Here is a 20,044-nt window from a genome sequence, read left to right as displayed (position 1 = left end):
CAGGAATATTAAAACAGCTTCTGGCTGAGAAAAACTGATTTCTAATTGAGAATCAGGAATGTTTAAAAAGAGACATGTCGAAACAAACAAAAAAGGGGGGGATGGGATCCCTGGGTGGCACAGCGGTTTGGGGCCTGCCTTTGGCCCAGGGCGCGATCCTGGAGACCCGGGATCAAATCCCACGTCGGGCTCCCAGTGCATGGAGCCTGCTTCTCCCTCTGCCTGTGTTTCTGCCTCTCTCTCTCTCTCTCTCTCTCTGTGACTATCATAAATAAATAAAAAATTAAAAAAAAAAAAACAAAAAACAAAAAAACAAAAAAGGGGGGGAGATCATAAATGACACATAGGCCTTCTTCTCCCTATAAATCATGTTAATTTTTTTCTGAGGCAAAAAAAACAAAACAAAACAAAAAAAAACCCACTGAGGACAGCCCAATTCAAAGATAACTCATTTTTCTCACTTAAGTAAATGACACAGCACAAGTCTACACTCTAATCTGAAAAACAAAACAAAACAAAACAAAACTGGGAAGAAGTAGCTCATATCCTAACACAGAGGTCTGGGTCTGAGGGATGTTGCTGGATAGAATTAGCAGTGATAATGCCCTGTTGGGTTTACAAGGATAAGAAACCTACTTCCTGTGGGAGGGGTGATGGGAAAAGAAGCAGATGAGTGAAATTGTACTACAATTGTGGGAGCCAACTGGAAAGCTAATAAGAGGATATCTTCAAGAAAATACTCAGACAAGTAAGATTCTGTCTGGTTTGAGAATCAATGTTGACCCCCTAATGCCCATGTGCAGACCCCAAGTGAAGAACACCTGCTTAATAAACTACCTGCTGAAGACATAAATCCTCTCTTCTCCCTTACTCTCCCTGTTTTAGACAGATGACTTATTTTTCCACATGCTGCTCCTCTTTAAGTGCAATTTTCTGAAGTAATTAAGAATCAAAGCTAAATTGAGGGGATCCCTAGGTGGCTCAGTGGTTTGACACCTGCCTTTGGCACAGGGCGTGATCCTGGAGTCCCAGGATTGAATCCTACATCAGGCTCCCTGCATGGAGCCTGCTTCTCCCTCTGCCTATGTCTCTGCCCCTCTCTCTCTCTCTCTCTCTCTCTGTCTCTCATGAATAAATAAAGAAAATCTTAAAAAAAAAAAAAAAAAGCTAAATTGAAATAATATGAATCTCCCCTTGGGCTTTGAATTACAGCAGCCAGGAAAGGGTTTTACCAGCCTGTGGAAGGAGGAGACTTTGGAAATGAGAATGTGCATACAGAAATTGTCAAGATAGCCTCCAGAACCAGGATGATGACACAAGGGGGACAGTGCCTAAGCATTTTCCAGAAGCAGTAACTTGAGCCCAGGAGTAAGTGGGGACATTGGGCACTGGGTGTTGGTGGGGGGTGGTGTGCAACTGGTAACTAGCAGGTAGGGAAGTAGGTGGCCTCTTGGTTTCCAAAGGACTTCAAGGAAGTACAGAGTTAGAAATGCAACACAAGGAAGAGGGTAAGTCGTGACTACCTGGGGGAAAGAGGAGCCACTCTCTTCACAGTTTTGTCTTCTCCGTGCCCCCCTCAGTTCTCACACACAGTGCTAGAGCATGCTGGGGTGAGGGTATAAGGCGAGGTCAAAGCCACATCTGGATCCAAGTGAATCTGAGGATCTGGAAACTGTGATGACTATTAACATTCCCATTCTACTAGCTAGAATTCCAATTAGCTGGGCGTATCCAAGCAAACTAAGTGAAAAGTAGAATTTCCCTAGACTTTGGTCTATGTTACATTTCCTTCCTTCCTTCTGGAGGGTTCTTAGGATCTCTCCAACCTGCCATTAAGATAAATCTCATGACACCTTGCCTAGAGCATGCACTGTCTAAAGACAGTTTACATCCCAACCCATCAGTCCAGTCCTTGAGAGTAGAGGTCCCATTTCCTATCAGAGGTCACCACCATTCAGTAAGTGGGTGTTCACCCCCATCTTGGAGCTGTAGGAATCAAGGTAAGGAGGGAAGACTCCCAGTTTACAACCCTCAATGTGGTAAGCACATTTGCAGAGGGCAGAGGGAAGATTCACGCTTAATATCAGAGTTTGAAATGGATAACCTAACCTCTGAGACTCCTTCCTTTTCTGAGATCCTAGGACACTAAGGTCCTGGGAAGGCTTCAGGCAGGCACTTAGCCAGCAGTGAGCACCAGCTCACCATCCCTGTAGTCTGGATTCTTCTTGGGAAAAGTGGCCACATTGTCTATTCTCTCCTATTTGTGCAGGTTTAGCACTGGGCCTTATTTGAGAGCTGATGACCATTGTTTATTGGTTGGGACAATATGAGTTATTGTCCACTTAGTGGGAGCTAGCACAGGAGCCCACAATGCAGACCGAGTACCAGGATGACAGCCTCAGGAGCTCCAATCCTGGCCCACATGGCACTGTTCCCTTGGCTGACTGCCACTCTCCCTCGGCCCCCCACCAATGCATCCCCAGCCCCGTCTGGGTCAAGCATCTACCTAAAAGTGCAGCTGCCTGGCTCCGCCCTCCAAAGCTGCGGCTGAAGGAGCTGTGCCTGCTGGCATAGGAGGCTGGTCGGCTGGGCAGCCAGGGCAAGAGGAAAGCAGGGATCTCGGAGTGCAACAGCTCTTCGGCCACAAAGGCCACCTCAAACCACTTGCGCTGGAAGCTGGCGAAGTCCTCCCCCGCCGTCGTGTGCCAGGTGGTGGGCTGCTGCATGGCCACTGGGAAAAGCCAAGGGGAGAGAAAGTGCCCTCAGTACAAACACTTATTTTCTTACTGATGCAAGGCTGCACCTTGAAAATGCTATGCTAAGTGAAAGAAGTCATACACAAAAGACCACAGGATACATGATGCCACTTAAATGAAATGTCCAGAATTGGCCAATCCTTAGAGACAGAAGGCAGATCGGTGGTGGTCAGGGGCAGTGGGGAGGAGGAGTTTGGCAGTGACTGTTAATGGGCACCAGAGTTCCTTTCAGGGTGATGAAAACGATTTGGACCCTGAACAGAGGTGGTGGTGTTTGCACAACACCAGGAACGTACTAAATGCCAGTGAAGTGTTCACATTAGAATAGTTCATTTTATGTTACGTGAACTATCCTTCAATTAAACAAGATTTTTTTATCCTCAGTTTCATACCTTTAATTTTGGAGCTGATAATAGTAACCAGGTTTTTTTTCCTATTTGAAGGTAAACTAGGTATCTATTAGTCCAAGTGAGAATTTAAGGGGAGAGGCAGCAACAGACACACTATGGCTACCAGAAAAAGTCTGCTCGGATCCACTTCTACATATTCTTGGATAAAAGAGCATAGCAAGGGGCCACTAGCTGCTTCATCTGATATATGTATGATTCCCGAAACCCAGAGGCTGAGAAGCCATTTGTCTGCAGGATGGGTGTCACTTCCAGCCAAGGTCCCTGTGGGTTCTGAGTGGACTGGAGATACAGGTCTGAATCCTGGGTGACTCCAGCACTGTGAGCCAGCTCTGACCTTGCTGGATATTGGTCTCCTCTTGGGAATTGTGCTTTCTCATTAAAAGAAAAAGAAAGTTAAAATGTATCTCAGAAAACTTGCTAGGATTTGATAGTCTTTCTGGGTTAAGAAATGGAGCCTAGGGCTCCTGGGTGGCTCAGTTGGTTGAATGTCTGCCTTTGGCTCAGGTCATGATGCGGGAGTCCCAGGGATCAAGCCTAACATTGGGCTTTGTGCTCAGCAGGAAGCCTTGCTCCCCCTCTCCCTTGCCGCTCCCCCAGCTTTTGCTTTCTCCTCTCTCTCCCAAATAAAGAATAAGAAAAGAAAGAAAAGAAAAGAAAAGAAAAGAAAAGAAAAGAAAAGAAAAGAAAGGAAAGGATAGAAAAAAATAGAAAGAAAAGAAAAAAGAAAAGAAAAGAAAAGAAAAGAAAAGACAAGACAAGACATAAAGGACAAAGAAATGGAGCCAGCAAGTAAAAAGTGCTGTAAGTTACAGATCACAGCCTGTTAGCTTATACTCAGAGCCACCTGCACTGGATGGGGGTGGGGGAGGAGCACTAAAATTAAAAATAGCAACTAAAAAATGGCCCATGGGAATTTTCTCACACCAGATCCCTTGGCCTCTTTTAGGCTTATCTTCCATCCACACTGTTCTGACCAAAAACATACCATAGCTTTAAGAAATACTCGTCACTCCAGTTATACTTAAATTAAGTACAAATGCTCAGGAAGTTGACAGATCTGTCTACTTAGAATACAAAGTCACCCCAGGAACTCAAGAAGAACCATCATTTGAAAAAGCAAGCCACCATGAAAAACCCTTGCCCCTGTGGGTAACAGCATTCGCCTCATCTCTGACCTCGGTCAGGTTCTTTGTCCATGACTATCTTGTAGAAATAGAAGCCATAGATGAAGGTCCGCCAGACTTCACCAGATGCGTGTGTGATGAGTTGCTCTTCCAGCATTTTCTAGAAGGAGAGACATTGAAACTCTGAAATTCCTGTGGAGGGACATCTTAGAGGTGCAGTCCTTAGTTCACTAGAGTCAAGGAAGTGATGGGAACATTGAGAAGACCCCATCAGTCATGATGACTGCTCTACAATGTTATTCCTGATGTAAATTATATTACACAATGTAAATGCATATTACAGGGTCATCAATTATTTCAAACATATGGCAAAGTATAAAGAATATCCAGGTATACCACTATGCAACTTCAACAAACTTAACGTTTTGCTATACTGACTTCAGATCTTTTTATTAAAAAAAAAAAAAAAAAAAAGTATCCTGTGGACTCTTCCATGCCCCATTCCTCTTCCTCTCACCAGAAATAAATGGTTAGTGTGATATTATTCTCATGCATGTTTTTAAAATTTTATTATACACACACATACTGATAAAGAATATGAGGTATTTTTGTGAGATTTTAAATTTTAAATAAAGGGTATAATACAATTATCATTTTGTACACTGGATTTTCAGTGAACATCATGCTTTGAACATTTGTCCATGTTGATATGTGTACCTCCAGCTCATTCATTTTAACTGCCATAAAAGCATTCCATTGTGTGAACAAGGAAATCTGATTCACAGGGAGATGGGAGTATAAGTAATAGGGCAAAGGCCATGCAAAACTGCCTACTGAGACCCTCAAAGAGAGAACAGAGGATCCCATGCTTATCCAAATTAGTTACTGGTTTTACATTTCAGGGATGACAAACCAGCTGTCAGCAAATGGTACTGATTTCCAGTGGGGGCCTCTGGACCGGATGGTGTAAACCACATCAGTCAACTTGATCTTTCCTATTCTTCTCTCCAGTTTAATTCCAGGTCTGAACAGTGTCACTAAATTCAGCAAGTGTTTGCTAAGTGCCGACCATGTGCCAAACAGTATGGTGATATGGAAATGGGATAATAAGAGGTAGCCTAGCCCTCAAGGAGCCCAGTCAAGGTGGGAGACAAATGCAATGATATAAGCAGAATTGTCCTTCCATTGTGCTAAGCGTGGTCTCACCTGCATGATGTCGATAGCCATCGCCTGGGTCTGGACACCCTCCACGTTATTCACCAGCCAGTGCACCACCTCCGCACTGATGAAGCAGCATGGTGAGAGGCCCTTCTGTTCTGAGAGCAGCTGGACCCCTGTCCTGAATGCAATGTGGCGGGCAGGGAGCAGGGTAAGTGTGCACAGTGGCAACAAGCAGAAAGAGAACATGAAAAAGAAGGGACTCCCACTAAAGCATTTAATCTCTGAAGTAAGGCTCTGCATGGTACAATTTCTCTACCCTATTTCTAAACCCACAGAAACCTGCAAGACAGGAAAGGAAGGTGTTATAGGGGGAAAAGGAGAAGAGGAAGGAAGAAAGATCTGACACTTAAGAGAATTACCTATAGTTGTTGAGCATTATACTAGATAATTTACGTAATTATTTCATTTGATCCTTACATCAAACCTATGACTTAGCCACAAGTATTCCATTTTACAAACAAGGTAACAGGCTCAGAGGGGTAAAGTAACTTATACAGGGTCTCACAGTTGGTGAGCAATACAGCCAGGTATGAATCCACCAAATCATACTACCTGAGCATCCCTGTGACTCAGGGCTATGAGATCCTCCCGCCCTTGTACTCCCGCTCATGACAAACCACTTACGAGGGGTGCTTCATGGCTTCCAGGATCTCTGTCAAGGTGGAGGATGAGGTTAAAGAGCTTGCTGCCAGCTGCTGAGAGCTGTAAACAGAGTGTTCAGTCAGCAAAGCAAGGGGGGACATGCACGATCAAGAGCATGAACCTTAGGAACTACCATTTTTAGTTCTTACACAGCTAGAGGCCAAGGATGACATTGATACTGAACGTGTTCAAGCAAATGCTAGACAGCTACATCCTATGGATATCTAACGTGGGGTTTCCTACTTCCAAAGCATACACATTAAGATAAAAAAAAGAATCAAAGTGATTTTGTATCCAAACTTGGACACATCTTAATAAGCATCTCCCCTTCTAATAACGCCTCAACCACTTTATATAAGTATCTCTGCTTTTACTAACATTTCAACAACTTCCAAGAGATCTCTCTGGACTGCTCTGGTGTTACCCGCAAGGCCTTCCCCACCATTTAACCTCACCAGAAAACGCTAGGTAATCTGAGTAAAAGCACCAGAGACAGAATTCCAGTATCATCACTTACCAGCTGGGGGATGATACCGTTTCTATCCTTTGGGGTTGTTGTGATAAATGTGTATAAAATACCAAGAGAAGGGCTGATACCCACAAAGTCCCAAATGGTAAACAGTACTGAACATAATAATATCAACCTTTTGAAACTCAGAGAAGGGGATCCCTGGGTGGCTCAGCGGTTTAGTGCTTGCCTTTGGCCCAGGGCACGATCCTGGAGTCCCGGGATCGAGTCCCGCATCGGGCTCCTGGCATGGAGCCTGCTTCTCCCTCCTCCTGTGTCTCTGCCTCTCTCTCTCTTTCTCTCTCTCATAAATAAATAAATAAATAAATAAATAAATAAATAAATAAATAAATCTTAAAAAAAAAAAAAGAAAGAAAGAAAGAAAAAGAAACTCAGAGAAGCTAAAGTAACAGGTGATGGTTAAAGACCTTAGAAGTGTCAGGATCTGGATTTGAATCTAGGTGTGCCTGTTTCCAGAGCCCAGACCTTTCTACCACCTGTTGCCTGAGTTCTTCTTCAGTGGTCTGACAATACCTTTAAACATGTGTAATACTCAGCAGCTGAGCCCAGATCACTAGGCATGGGATACTCATAGTCACCCAATACACTAAATCTGGGGCTTTATTCTACAAGCTCCTCAAGTCCATAAAACCTCTCTCTTTCCTCAGTGTCAGCCTCCTCTTCTTATTTGGAGGGTCCAGGACTCAGTGGAGCATTTCAGAATCTCAGGTTTAAAAAAGCCTGTGAAAACCTCCCACAAAGTGAACTTCCTTCTAATGCTTGAGTCCCTGCTACAAGAGTCTGGACAAGAGGCTGTCTCGTCTGTGTAAACATCTTTGATGGCAGAGAACTTAGCTCCTCTATGCAGCCCATTTCCCTGAGGCAGTTCTTTATCACAAAATGGGACCTGTTCTTTGTAATTTTCGTCATTGGTCCTGATTTGTGTCATTTTTGGTTTTCTCATCTCCAGCCTAAGAATCCTCAGTTCCCCTTTTCTTCCAAAAGCAGAACACTACCTGCTGCTCAATGAGGAAGCAGAGAAATGCACTCCCTCCCTGTGCACTTGGCAGCCCCTCCAAACTCCTTCATGTGCAGAGCTGAAAAATCAGCTGGGCTTGATAGGGATATAGGTCTGGGGGGACAGAAGAGTCTAGAGAAGTCTAGGCAGCTTGCTGCCTCTGAAGTGATCATCATCCCTACTGGCCAGGGTGAGTGAGGTGCACTGCACCAGATGCAGGAAAACTGGTACAGACCAAGTGACAGGGCGCTGAGTGACTGCTGACAGGGGCCTGCCAGGTGAGCTGTCGCAGGGGCCCTTCTGCTCTCAGATGAAGGACGCCAAAGTCAAATCTGAGACCATTTAACCAAGGACTTCCCAAGTCAGTAGTACAGTGAGGCAACCAGAACAAAGTAGGCACAGTATTATAAGGCTAACATAGCTGGGAAGGAAATCAAAAAGAAGTTTTTCAGATTTGACAAATTACATTAAGAGCTGGGGCTCTGGGGCACCTGGGTGGCTCAGTCAGTTAAGCGTCTGCCTTCAGCTCAGGTCATGATCCCGGGGTCCTGGGGTTATGCCCCATGTTTCGTGGGGCTCCCTGTTCAGCACGGAGTCTGCTTCTTCCTCTTCCTCTGCTTTTCCCTTTGCTTGTGCTCTCTCATTCATTTTCTCTCACAAATGAATAAATAAAATCTTAAAAGAAAAAAAAAAACAACCTGGGGCTCTTTCTCAAGTAATTGAGGTCCAAGCAGATTCTTTTCCCTCTGGATACTTAAGAATAGGAAAAGAACAGCCATATTCGAGCACAACCAGCAACTTATCTGCTTTTCATTTCCTCAAGTGGCAGATATTGACTGCCTGCAATGATGTACCAGGCATCACGCCAGGTGCCATAATGAACAGGACAGACTGGGTCCAGGCCCCCTTCCCATAGCCCACTCCTGTACGATGCCTGACACTTTTCTGTGTCTCTGTGGGTACCTTTTAGCTGTTTGGTAAGGAAGGCAGGGCATAGATCCTTAGCCCCCATTAAACAGGTGCTGGTAAGACCTGACTGGCCTGGGCTTCTAGGCAGAACTCATGGCTGAGTCAGAACTTGGGCCCAGGACTCTGGACTCCCCAGGCTCCATAGCCTTTGGCCAGACCATCCCCACTGCCAGAAGTATGAGTTTGGGCATTCTGAATCTCACCTGCTATCACTGGAGTTTGCAGAGGGGAAGCTCTGTTCCCCTGAGTTCTGGGAGTTCCCAAAGGCCTGGCTGTTGCCTCTGTCCACAGACTGGCCTGTGCTTACCCCTAAACTGGTGCTGTCTAACACCGGGGTGGCCGTCTGGTCCAAAGACACCTGTAGAAAATTTGAAAATGAACAAAGCAACAAAATTCTTTAAGGCTATTTACATATGTGGTCCTTCCCATACCTCTTTCCTTCCCAGTCCCCAGTGGTCCCTGGTAGAAGAGCTAAAGGAGTCCAGCCCAGTCTCGTGCAGAGTGCCTTCCATCAGAGCAATGGGAATTCCTGAACCCCACACCAAGGCTGACAGGAATCCATCGTTCACAGTGAATCCCCAGAACCAAAGAAATGGCTCCAGCTCCTGACTCAAACCACAGATATACACTAAAGAAGAATCTCCACTGAAACGGTAAGGAAGTCAGAAGCATTCCTGATATACACTACCACAGTGTATATCACAGATATACACCAAAGAAGAATCTCCACTGAAACAGTAAGGAAGTCAGAAGCATGAGACTGAGAAGTGGGAGAGAGAGAACACAATTAGAGACAAATGGATGAATATCCCAGCTAGTGCCCTCCCTTACCATGGTTCACCCTTTTCCATCCCAATCCTGCTTTCCCGTGTCTGTCAGCGGGACAATCAACCTTCTAAGCGCCCAGGCTCAATCTCAGGGGCATCTAATAGCTCCCTTCCTTCTCCAGCTTTACCTCTAAAGAGAGGCCTAGTCCTGTGACCTTGTCCCTGCTGACTCACATGTATCTCTAAGTCATGCCTGTTCTACCAGGGGAAGGTTCTAACAGTCTCCTAATCAACTTCCTCAACTGTAGCCTCTCCCCTGGAGACCCCACCTGCCAGCCACCTCCATTTTCTTCCTCCTAAAAGACAGTTCTAATCCCATCACTCCATGACTCTGAAATCTTTCAGGTCTCCCCATGAGCTACCAAACTCACAGGGCCCTGTGGATCCAGCACAAACAGCCCTGACCTGTGATGGCCCTGCATGGCTTGCTATTCATCCACATATATATTTCTAGCCAAATCAAACCCCGTGTGTTTAATCCTGTGTGTTCTGCTGACCTGAGGTGCCCTTCCCTACAAGCACAGGCTAAAAACCTATCAGTCTTGATGGCCATTTCAAATGCTGCTCCCTCAGTAAAATGTTTTCTGACTCACTCCACTCCAGATCCCAAAGAAGAACCATCTCTCTCCCTCTCTCTCTCTCTCTCCCCCTCTCCTTTGGATCTCTATAACCCTCTTCTGGCAGCTGCCAAATTCTGCTTCATGTAATGGTTTTATATTGGTCTCATTCCTTTTAAACATCTTTGAGCATGGGAGTATGACCTATTTGCTTAGAAGGGCTGTACCCCATGGCAGATATCTGGAGAGAATAGCAAGCCTTCCAGAGCACTCCAGGAAAAATCTGACTCCTAGTCCCTCTCATATGGGGTTCTTGAATACTTCAGAATGGAGCTTTCTATAACCAAATATTTTGTTGGATGTTGTAAAAATCACTCTTTCTAAAATGGGGTTTCTCAGCCTTGGCACCATTGCCATTAGGGGCCAGATCAGTCTTTTGAGGGATGGAGCTGTGCCTTTTAAGATGTTGAGCAGCATCCCTGGCTTTCACCTACTAGATGCCAGTAACACCAGCCCCCATCACCACTCCCCATTCCCAGCTGTGACAATTAAAAATATCTCCAAATACAATCATATGTGCCCTGGGAGACAAAGTTGCCTCCAGTTCTAAAAGAACCATTCCCCTACATCAGGCTCAATGATTTGCAATAAAAGGACCACACAGACTTTGCTAACACCATAAATACACAGAGAAGTACATCAAGAAGCAGCTTGCAATCACTAATCACCATCTGCCACTAACCAGCAAGACTTAGAAACAGGTACTACAAATTAAATGAAAAAGCTAACTGTGTGTGTGTGTGGGGGGGGGGCTAGATCCAGCTCTAGGTGCCACCTTCCAGACTCCTGTAGTGGGTAAACTCTCATCTATGGCACCTGAGATCTGCTCCACCAACCTAAGCTACCAGAAATGTATATGGTTCCTACAGCTTTATTTTAGCAGGTATGTGGTTAAGGAGTTATCCTCTAAATCAGAAATTGGCAAACATTTTTGGTAAAGGAGCAGAGGGTAATTATTTTAGGCTTTATGGGCTAGATGGCCCTGTTGAAACCACTCCACTCAGCATGAAGAACAGGAGTAGCAGACAATGGAAATGAATGGGCGTGGCCCTGTTGCAGTGAGAATTATCTACAAAAGTAGATGGTGGGTCAGATTTGCCCCATAGTTTCCTGATCCCCTGCTCTGTATCTTACAATGTCCATCTCTCAAGAGACTGCTTAGATCTTAATACCATGAAAAGGTTATGTTTCTCCCTAGCAAATGGTTTGTCTTTATCTTATGACCACCTTGAATCCTAGAATAGAGGTTTCCCACTTTTCTTTGGCTCCCAGATATTTTGGGACTGAATTTAGCACAAAACTCTAGATGCTTTATAAGACCTCAGATGATGTTCTATCTTATGTTTTTCTTTTCCCGAATTTCCCCATTTAGTCACATTTTATTCTGGACGTTGCATTTGCTTCCATAATCCACCTGAAGTAACTTTTTGGAATAAATAGGAGGACAAAGAAAGCTGGATGGACAGAAGTGCAGTCTTTGAGCAGAAGCCTAGAAAAGGCAAGTGGAGGGAGGTGCTTGCTGTTGGGTACAACTCCATTTTTTTGTTGTTAAATTGTTTTAAAGTAATTCCTACACCTAAAGTGGGGCTCAAACTCACAACCCTGAGATCAAGAGATTCACATTCCATCGACTAAGCGAGCCAGAGGTCCTGGAGGCAACTCCATTTTAAGAACCTTGTACAATGGGACACCTGGGTGGCTCAGTGATTGAGCATCTGCTTTGGCTCAGGTCATGATCCCAGGGTCCTGGGATCAAGTCCTGTATCAGGCTCCTCACAGGGAGCCTGCTTCTCCCTCTGCCTATGTCTTTGCCTCTCTCTGTGTCTTTCATGACAAATACATAATTTTTTTTTTTTTTTTAAAAAGAACCTGTCCAAAACTCTCCCTACAGAGGTGGACACCCCTGCCTTCAAGAGTTGCAGTGAACGAACCAACGAAGTTTTGTGGAACCCATGTACCCCCTAGTATGATGTGATGAGAAGCATACTTCACCACTGAGGTATTCTTGTCAAAAACCCCTAACTCCACCATGAGAAAAACACCAAACCAGCCCAGATTCAGAGGCATTCTGCAGGATATCTAGCCAGGGCTCCTCAAGACTCTCTAAAGTCATTAAAAAACAAGGAAAGACAGAAATTGTCACAGACCAGAAGACACTAGGGAGACATGAAAATGAAATGCAACTTGGTGCCCTGGACTGGATCCTGGAACAGAAAAAGGACATTAATAGAAAAACTGGTGAAACCAAATAAAGTCTGGTATTTAGTTAATTAAACAACCAAGCCCTCAACAGTAACACCAATCCTGTCTCCTTCCTCTTTCCCATATGCTCAAAGCCACGGGACATAAGGGAGAGAGCCCCTCGAGGGATGACTTAGAGGTTAGCACCATCCACAACAGGCACCCCCAAGGACCCTCCAACTCATGTGCCTGTCAGCCCCACTGCCTTACACTGGAGTACCGGCAGCCACCAGGAAGCTGCCAAGTCTGCCAGTCCAATCCTACCAATGTAACTTGAGGGTGGTAGACATAACATGTTACTTTGTCTTACCTGGAGACAAAATGGGCTAAGTGGCATTCCTGGTTTCCCCTCACCTGGCTCCGTTAGGGCATTTAGAGGCATCGTAAAGGGACTGGTGACAGAATTTCATATTCAGAGAAGTTTGGGAATAACTCTCAGCTCCATAACCAGGTTTTCCAAGGTTTATACTATCAGGGAAGGATGTAACATCTTTCCAAATCAAACCTCTTCCCACCGGCCCTCATGAAGCTTACCATCTGGGAGTGGGAAGGAAAAACAGACATGACACAAGGAATGTCCATATTAGGACAGCTCTATGCCCAGGAGAAGCTCGAGATGTGCGATCTCAATTGAACCACATTTTCTCCACAGTACAGCCTCCCTCTTCCATATGTCCATCCCAACCCCTGATTCTGAATGGTTATTTATATTTTCATATCTCAGCACCACTCTAAAAAAAGGAAGAAGTTATCAATAGACATATAATAAGATTAAATAAATGAGAAAATCCAGGGAACAAGGATAGAAAAAAGTGAAAAAAAGAGTAAACAAGGGTAGGAAAAAATGTGAAATTCAGAGTCTCAATAAGTACTGTGCTGATATCGTTTTAAATATCTAGATCTTAAAATCTTAAAAAAAAAAAGGGGATCCCTGGGTGGCGCAGCGGTTTAGCGCCTGCCTTTGGCCCAGGGCGCGATCCTGGAGACCTGGGATCGAATCCCACGTCGGGCTCCCGGTGCATGGAGCCTGCTTCTCTCTCTGCCTGTGTCTCTGCCTCTCTCTCTCTCTCTCTGTGTGTGTGTGACTATCATAAATAAATAAAAATCTTAAAAAAAAAATCTTAAAAAAAAAAAAAAGGGATCCCTGGGTTGCGCAGCGGTTTAGCGCCTGCCTTTGGCCCAGGGCGCGATCCTGGAGACCCCGGATCGAATCCCACATCGGGCTCCCGGTGCATGGAGCCTGCTTCTCCCTCTGCCTATGTCTCTGCCTCTCTCTCTCTCATAAATAAATAAAAATTTAAAAAAAAAAAAAAAAAAAAAAGAAAAAAGGGCAGCCCGGGTGGCTCAGTAGTTTAGCGCTGCCTTCAGCCCAGGGCCTGATCCTGGAGACCTGGGATCGAGTCCCACATCAGGCTCCCTGCATGGAGCCTACTTCTCCCTCTGCCTGTGTCTGTCTGTCTCTCTGTGTCTCTCATGAATAAATAAAATCTTTAAAAATAAATAAAAAATGTCTAGACCTGTTCCAAGCAATACAGTAGCTACTAGCTATATGCAGCTATTCAAATAGAAGTTAATTAAAATAAAATGTATGGACAACTGGGTGGCTCAGCAGCTGAGCATCTGCCTTCGGCCCAGGGCATGATCCTGGAGTCTGGGATTGAGTCCCACATCAGGCTCCCTGTATGGAGCCTGCTTCTTCCTCTGCCTATGTCTCTCCCTCCCTCTCATGAATAAAATAAATAAAATCTTTAAAAAATTAAAAAAAAAAACAAAGTGTAAAATTCAGGTCCTTAGTTGCACCAGCCTCTTATTAAATGCTCACTAACCAGGTGTGACTAGCCATCTGTGTTGGATAGCACACATACAGAGCATTTCCATCACTGCAACAAGTTCTACTGGACAACACTCTTCTAGAGCAAAGGTGGCAAACAAAAGTATGAAGAGGGACTGGTAGATATATATTGGCACAGCTGACTAAGTATTTAAAAAAAAAAAAAGGAAAGGCCACAGGCTGCTCCAAGGTCATGCGATTATCGCTGGGAAGGAAGCAAGGCCCAGTTTCTAGCTTATTTTACAATATAAGACAGAAAACCAGTTTCTGTATGAAACTTCCTGATTTATAAATATTTCCAATCACTTCAAAAATTAAAAATGCATAGCAAGGCTGAACATGTTTTCAGGAGCTGGGAATGAAATGAATGTCCTGCAGGTAAAACTGTGCTCTTGGCAAAAGTCTTGCACATAGATTTCTGATAACAACCTGACTGAGGGTGGATGGTTTAGGTTAGAGCAATGGTTGATTAAGATGACCCTAGGTTTCTCTGGGGGGAAATGAGCCCTGGGGGACAGGAGTCTTTTGTTTACTCATGTCTCCAAAGACAGAAAACAGATCAAAGGGTAAAAAGCCCACACTGACTCTGATTTCCCAGGGTTCCGGTGAGCATGCTGAAAACTGCAGCCCTAACAACCGTGGCTTCAAAGTGCATTCTGCAAAAGCCTGGGGGCCTGTGGTAGCATCTCTGAGGCCATCACACCCTACACCTGCTGGGGGCTTGCAGCCTTCTCCAATCTCCCACATAATTAATGGTTCTATGTTTGTTGGGTTATAGTTCAGGGTCTGGTGTAAATTATCTATTGGGGGGATGCCTGGGTGGCTTATAGTTGAGCGTCTACCTTTGGCTTAGGGCGTGATCCGGGGTCTGGGGATGGAGTCTTGCATCGGGCTCCCTGTGAGGAGCCTGCTTCTCCCTTTGCTTATGTCTCTGTCTCTCTTTCTTTCTCATGAATAAATAAAATGTTAAAAAAATTATCCATTAGGAAAGAAAGGGTTCCTTTTTTTTTTTTTTTTGTTCCATTGTTTAAATAAACATTTTTGTGTCTATCTCCCCATCAGTATGCCTAAGGCAGTACCTAATGAAGTCCTCCCAAGTGCCAGCCTAGGTGCTGAAGAATCAATACGCAGCTGCCCTGTGGGAGTTCATGGGCTTACAGTCTCATGAAAGCACTAATCAAATCCCAGTCATACAAACACAAAAGTAGAACTGGGAGAAGAGCTGAAAGGAGGGGCGCTGGAACTCTGTGAATCTAAGATGTAGGATTTGACTAGATGACTAAGTTAACCAGGCACGGGAACAATGTGTGCCAAGGCACTACAGCAGGAAACCTGGTGCCTATAGCAGTGTGGAGAAAAGCTCCTGTCACTGGGGTCCAAGAGTGAAGAAGAGAATGATAGAAGATGAGACTAGAAGAGGAGGGCGGGCCTTGATGACACGGGACCTTCCAGTTCGTCATAAGGATTTTGGCCTTTATCCTAAAGGAAAGAAAGCCACTTGTTATGGACTGAATGGATGCCCCTAAAATTCACATGTCGAAGCCCTAGTCACCAAGTGATTATATTTGGAGGTGGGGGCCTTTGAGAACTGATCAGGTTTAGATGAGGCCATGAGGGTGAGGCCATGGGATTAATGTCTTTGTAAGAAGAGAGACCAGAGCTCCGTATGTCTGCCACCTGAGGACACAGAAGACAGCCATCCGCAAGCCAGAAGAGGGCCCCTCATCAGGAACTCCATGTGCCAGCACCCTAATCTTGGACTTTTCAGCCTCTAGAACTGTAAGAAGTCAATGCCCTCATGAAGCCCCCAGTCTAGGGTGTTTTGTTTTGTTTTTTTAAAGATTTTATTTATTTATTCATGACATACACACACACACACACACACACACACACACACACACAGAGGCAGAGACACAGAGGCAGAGACACAGGCAGAGGGAGAAGCAGGCTCCATGCAGGGAGCCTGACGTGGGACTTGAATCCAGGTCTCCAGGATCAGGCCCTGGGCTGAAGGTGGCGCTAAACCGCTGAGCCACCCGGGCTGCCCTAGGGTGTTTTATTATAGCAGCCCAAGCTAATACACTGTGGAAAGGTGAACCCTGGATGCAGGCTGCCAAAGGCCATTATGGAAGCAGAGATCATGATGAAGACTGCTTTAGGACCAAAGTGAGAAATGGTCACAGGGACCAGGGGTGGGGTGGTGGTGATGGAAGTGAAGAGAAGCAGGTGAGTCCTTGCTGGGCTGAGCCCCTGAGCCATGCCAGCTTGTGAGAGTCACTGGCTGGGGGTCAGGAGATGAGAGAGGGAAGAAAGCCTAACACCAGCTCAGGCCTCAGGTGGCAGGAGCCGGTCCCCTTGACCATGATATTCCTTCAAGCTCCAAACTGCAAACTAGAGGCATCAGGCTGACTTTTGAGGAAAATTTCATTACCAAGGGTTTCTCATGCCCTCCAAATTCTTGTGTCAGTTTGTGATGATAAAAATTGATTTCCAGAGAGCAGGGCACAGAGAGAACTGAGTAGCTCTGTTCTGGTTATCAGAATGACATGTTCATTATCATTAGGATGATGAATTGGTGGCACATGAAACTATTTTCCAAGACACTGCCCTGTTACCTGGAATCCTGTGTGCACTGCTGTCTGTTTTAATTTTACAGGCACTTCCTTCCCTGAGTAGAACCAGTCTGGGTGATGCCCTCCTCACCCTTGGCTAAAAGGAACTCCTTCTCAGGAGAAAGCTGTTGTGAGGGGCAAAAATCACCTTTGCGACTCAGTCAGGGCCGGAGGACTTAACTTTGCAAGGTCCAACAGGGTCATCACCGATTTTCAGAGACAAGAGGCATAGGAGAGGTCACCCAGGCCCAGTGCATTTTTATACACACACACACACACACACACTCTCTCTCTCTCTCTCTTCCCCTCTCTCTCATTCAGGGAAAACAGCTGACTGGCCCAATCAAGCTGGTTCACCACCTGGTACCCCCTAGCCCCTATTCTCCCCCCTCTTTTCCCCCACACAGGTACATGTATGGAGAATTTACTACATGCCAGGGTCTGAGCTAATCACACAGATGTTTCATCTCAGTTCCCTCTCACAGCAATCTGACAAAAAAAACACAATTAGCCCCATTCTACAGATGAGAAGTCCAAAGTTCAGGGAGGTTAGTGCAGTTGCTGAAAGGCTCACAGCCAGTCTGACACCAGAGCCTCCACACTAACAGTCTTTTAACATGTAGCCCCATTCTGTTAAGAAGCTCATGACCCAGGGACGCCTGGGTGGCTCAGTGGTTGAGTGTCTGCCTTCAGCTCAGGTGGTGATGATGGGGCCCTGGGATCGAGTCCCCCATTAGGTTCCCCATGGGGAGCCTGCTTCTCCCTCTGCCCCCTTTCTCTCTATGTTGCTCATGAATAAATAAATAAAATCTTAAAAAAAAAAAAAAAAAGGGAGCTCATGACCCATTCTTTGTGCTTCCTAGTCTGGGAATTAGGGTGGAAAGCAGAGTCTGCAGGAATAGGGAGCAGGCTCTAATAATCAGATGTCTGAAATGGACACAGAAACCTGGCACAGTAGGGATCCTATCTTAATTCCAGCTAGTATCTAGCCACCACATCCCATGCAACATGCAAGATTATTCCTGCCTCCTGCATTATTAGAAGTATGTTACTTAGTTTCCAAACATGTCTGGCTCTTTTAGTTACCTAGTTGTCCTTGACCCATTACTTAACTGCATGATGCACAGAAATATGCTCTATGGTATTTCATTCCCTTGAAGTCTGTTGAGAAATGCATTTTTTTTCTAATCCTCAAAACTACCCTACAAGGAAGATATTTTTATTTCCTTCAAATGAGGAAACTTCAGGAGGTTAATTAACATGCCTAAAGCAGCTCCCTGATATAGGGCTGAAAATGAAATCTGAAAGGAGCCCTCTGACTCCATCGTCCCATTCCACACACCATGCAGTGTGTTAGAAAACAAACACACACAAAACAAACACAGCAAATTCCATGTTATGTATATCTTAACACAACAATAATAAACAAAAACAAAGCATAATTTCATTTTGTGTAAGTACAGAGGATCCCTTTATATGAGCAGAGAAAATTTTTTGATTTATGTGTAAGCTTAACAATACTCTTGGTAGGTAATATAAACTTTGTGTGCCTCTCCTAACAGCTCATTTTTACATGTGATTTCCAATTGTGGGAACTTGTCCACTTTTGTTCCACCTGAAGCTATGTGGACTACTATTTAATTACGGGATTTATAAAACAATTATCTTATGGCTCTGCTAATTTTTCTTATGTTAAATTCTTTTTTTTAAAAAAAGATTTTTATTTATTTATTTATTTATTTATTTACTTACTTACTTACTTACTTATTTGAGACACACACGGGGGGGGGGGGGGGGGCGCAGAGACACAGGCAGAGGGAGAAGCAGACTCCATGCAGGGAGCCTGATGCAGGACTCGATCCCAGGACTCCAGGATCACACCCTGGGCCAAAGGCAGGCGCTAAACTGCTGAGCCACCCAGGGATTCTTCTTATGTTAAATTATAATCCAAGTCCAAAACTTTTTACAAGAGAGTTTCTTATTAGAAAGTAAAAGGTTAGGGACGCCTGGGTGGCTCAGTGGTTAAGCATGTCTGCCTTAGACTCAGGGCGTGATCCTGGAGTTCCGGGATTGAATCCCACATCGGGATCCCTGCATGGATCCTGCTTCTTCCTCTGCCAATGTCTCTACCTCTCTGTGTGTGTGTGTCTCTCATGAATAAATAAATACAATCTTAAGAAATAAAAAAGAATCTTAAAAAAAAAGTAAAAGGTTAAAAAGTCTACCGTAAGTTTGTTTTAAACCAAAAATGCAGCATGTCTCCCACGCTCAGAGATCAGAGATTCTTGGATTAGACCTCAGAGATCCTACAGAGATTTGCCCAGGGTCACACAGCTCACTGGGAAAAGGCAAGTACAGACCTCTGAAGACCTGCACAGACAGGCACAGCACCATCGGACCTCTTAAGAAAGGGAAGACTCCAAGACTCAACACCCCCTTTGCCTCCAGGCATGGTGTGCTAAATGGTGCAGGGGCTCAGCCACTTATGATTTGTGTGCCTTTGACCACATCTAAGCCTCAGTTTCTTCACTTGGAAAATGGGGTAATAACACCTACACTTCATAGACTGTTGTGAAGACTGTGTGCAAAGCCTTTTGCACAGTAAGTGGCAGAGTGAGGACTCAATCAATGTTGGTTTTCTCACTTTTGCCAAATAGAGATTCCTTAACCTTTTGCCCTTGAACCTCCCAAGTTCTGTCCACCTTAGTCCGCCTGACTCTGCATTAACCTTAACTCCTTAAAATCTCTGTAACTAAGTTAACTTCATATATTTAGAGGCCTCGATAAAGGGCAAGGATTCCAGTTTCTCTTTCCCTAGGACCTATCAGAATTACTGAATTGGAGAACCCAGTTACTGAGCAGGGGTCATGAGTCAAGGCTTTTGGTCCTGGATTTAAATCCCAGCTCTACCCTGCACAGTGTAAAGCAGAACTTCTTTGTCCTCCAATTTCTCCAAGTGTCAACTTGGGATAAATTAACTCATAGGCCACATAGTAAGGATGAAATGAGAGAATACTACATGTTTGGCATAGAGCTACTGAAGACTAGGTTTGGAAGGCCTGTGGAAGCCTCTAGTCTGAACCTTTTATTTGACAAATGAGTTAAGGAAAGTCCAGAGGTGAGGTGAGCTGCCCACAGTCATCTACCATTAGCCTACAACAAAGCATATGCCTATTAATAAGTGTTTGCTGTTTGCACCACTTCCTGCCACACTGCTATGAATATATGAGGTTGTACTGAGAAGAAAAAAGTTAAGTGTTCAGTCCTT

General features: G+C 44.8%; 1 protein-coding gene across 12 annotated transcripts in view; it reads right to left on the bottom strand.

Annotated features, from left to right (window-relative positions):
- The window catches only part of DEPDC5 (DEP domain containing 5, GATOR1 subcomplex subunit), a 125,101-nt gene that overhangs the window by 15,711 nt on the left and 89,346 nt on the right, over positions 1-20,044 (bottom strand). For all 12 annotated transcript variants that reach the window (XM_025474645.3, XM_049101669.1, XM_025474647.3 and 9 more), the window contains 5 exons: positions 8,852-9,006; positions 6,136-6,213; positions 5,497-5,629; positions 4,342-4,450; positions 2,507-2,731 (listed from right to left, as the gene is read on the bottom strand). In XM_025474645.3, coding sequence (XP_025330430.1) covers positions 2,507-2,731; positions 4,342-4,450; positions 5,497-5,629; positions 6,136-6,213; positions 8,852-9,006 — 700 coding nt within the window. The remainder of the gene's footprint in view (positions 1-2,506; positions 2,732-4,341; positions 4,451-5,496; positions 5,630-6,135; positions 6,214-8,851; positions 9,007-20,044) is intronic.

The sequence above is a fragment of the Canis lupus genome, chromosome 26 (assembly GCF_003254725.2).
Source record: "Canis lupus dingo isolate Sandy chromosome 26, ASM325472v2, whole genome shotgun sequence".
NCBI lineage: Eukaryota > Metazoa > Chordata > Mammalia > Carnivora > Canidae > Canis > Canis lupus.
The sequence above is the reverse complement of the archived record's forward strand: the minus strand, read 5'-3'. Positions and strand labels throughout refer to the sequence as shown.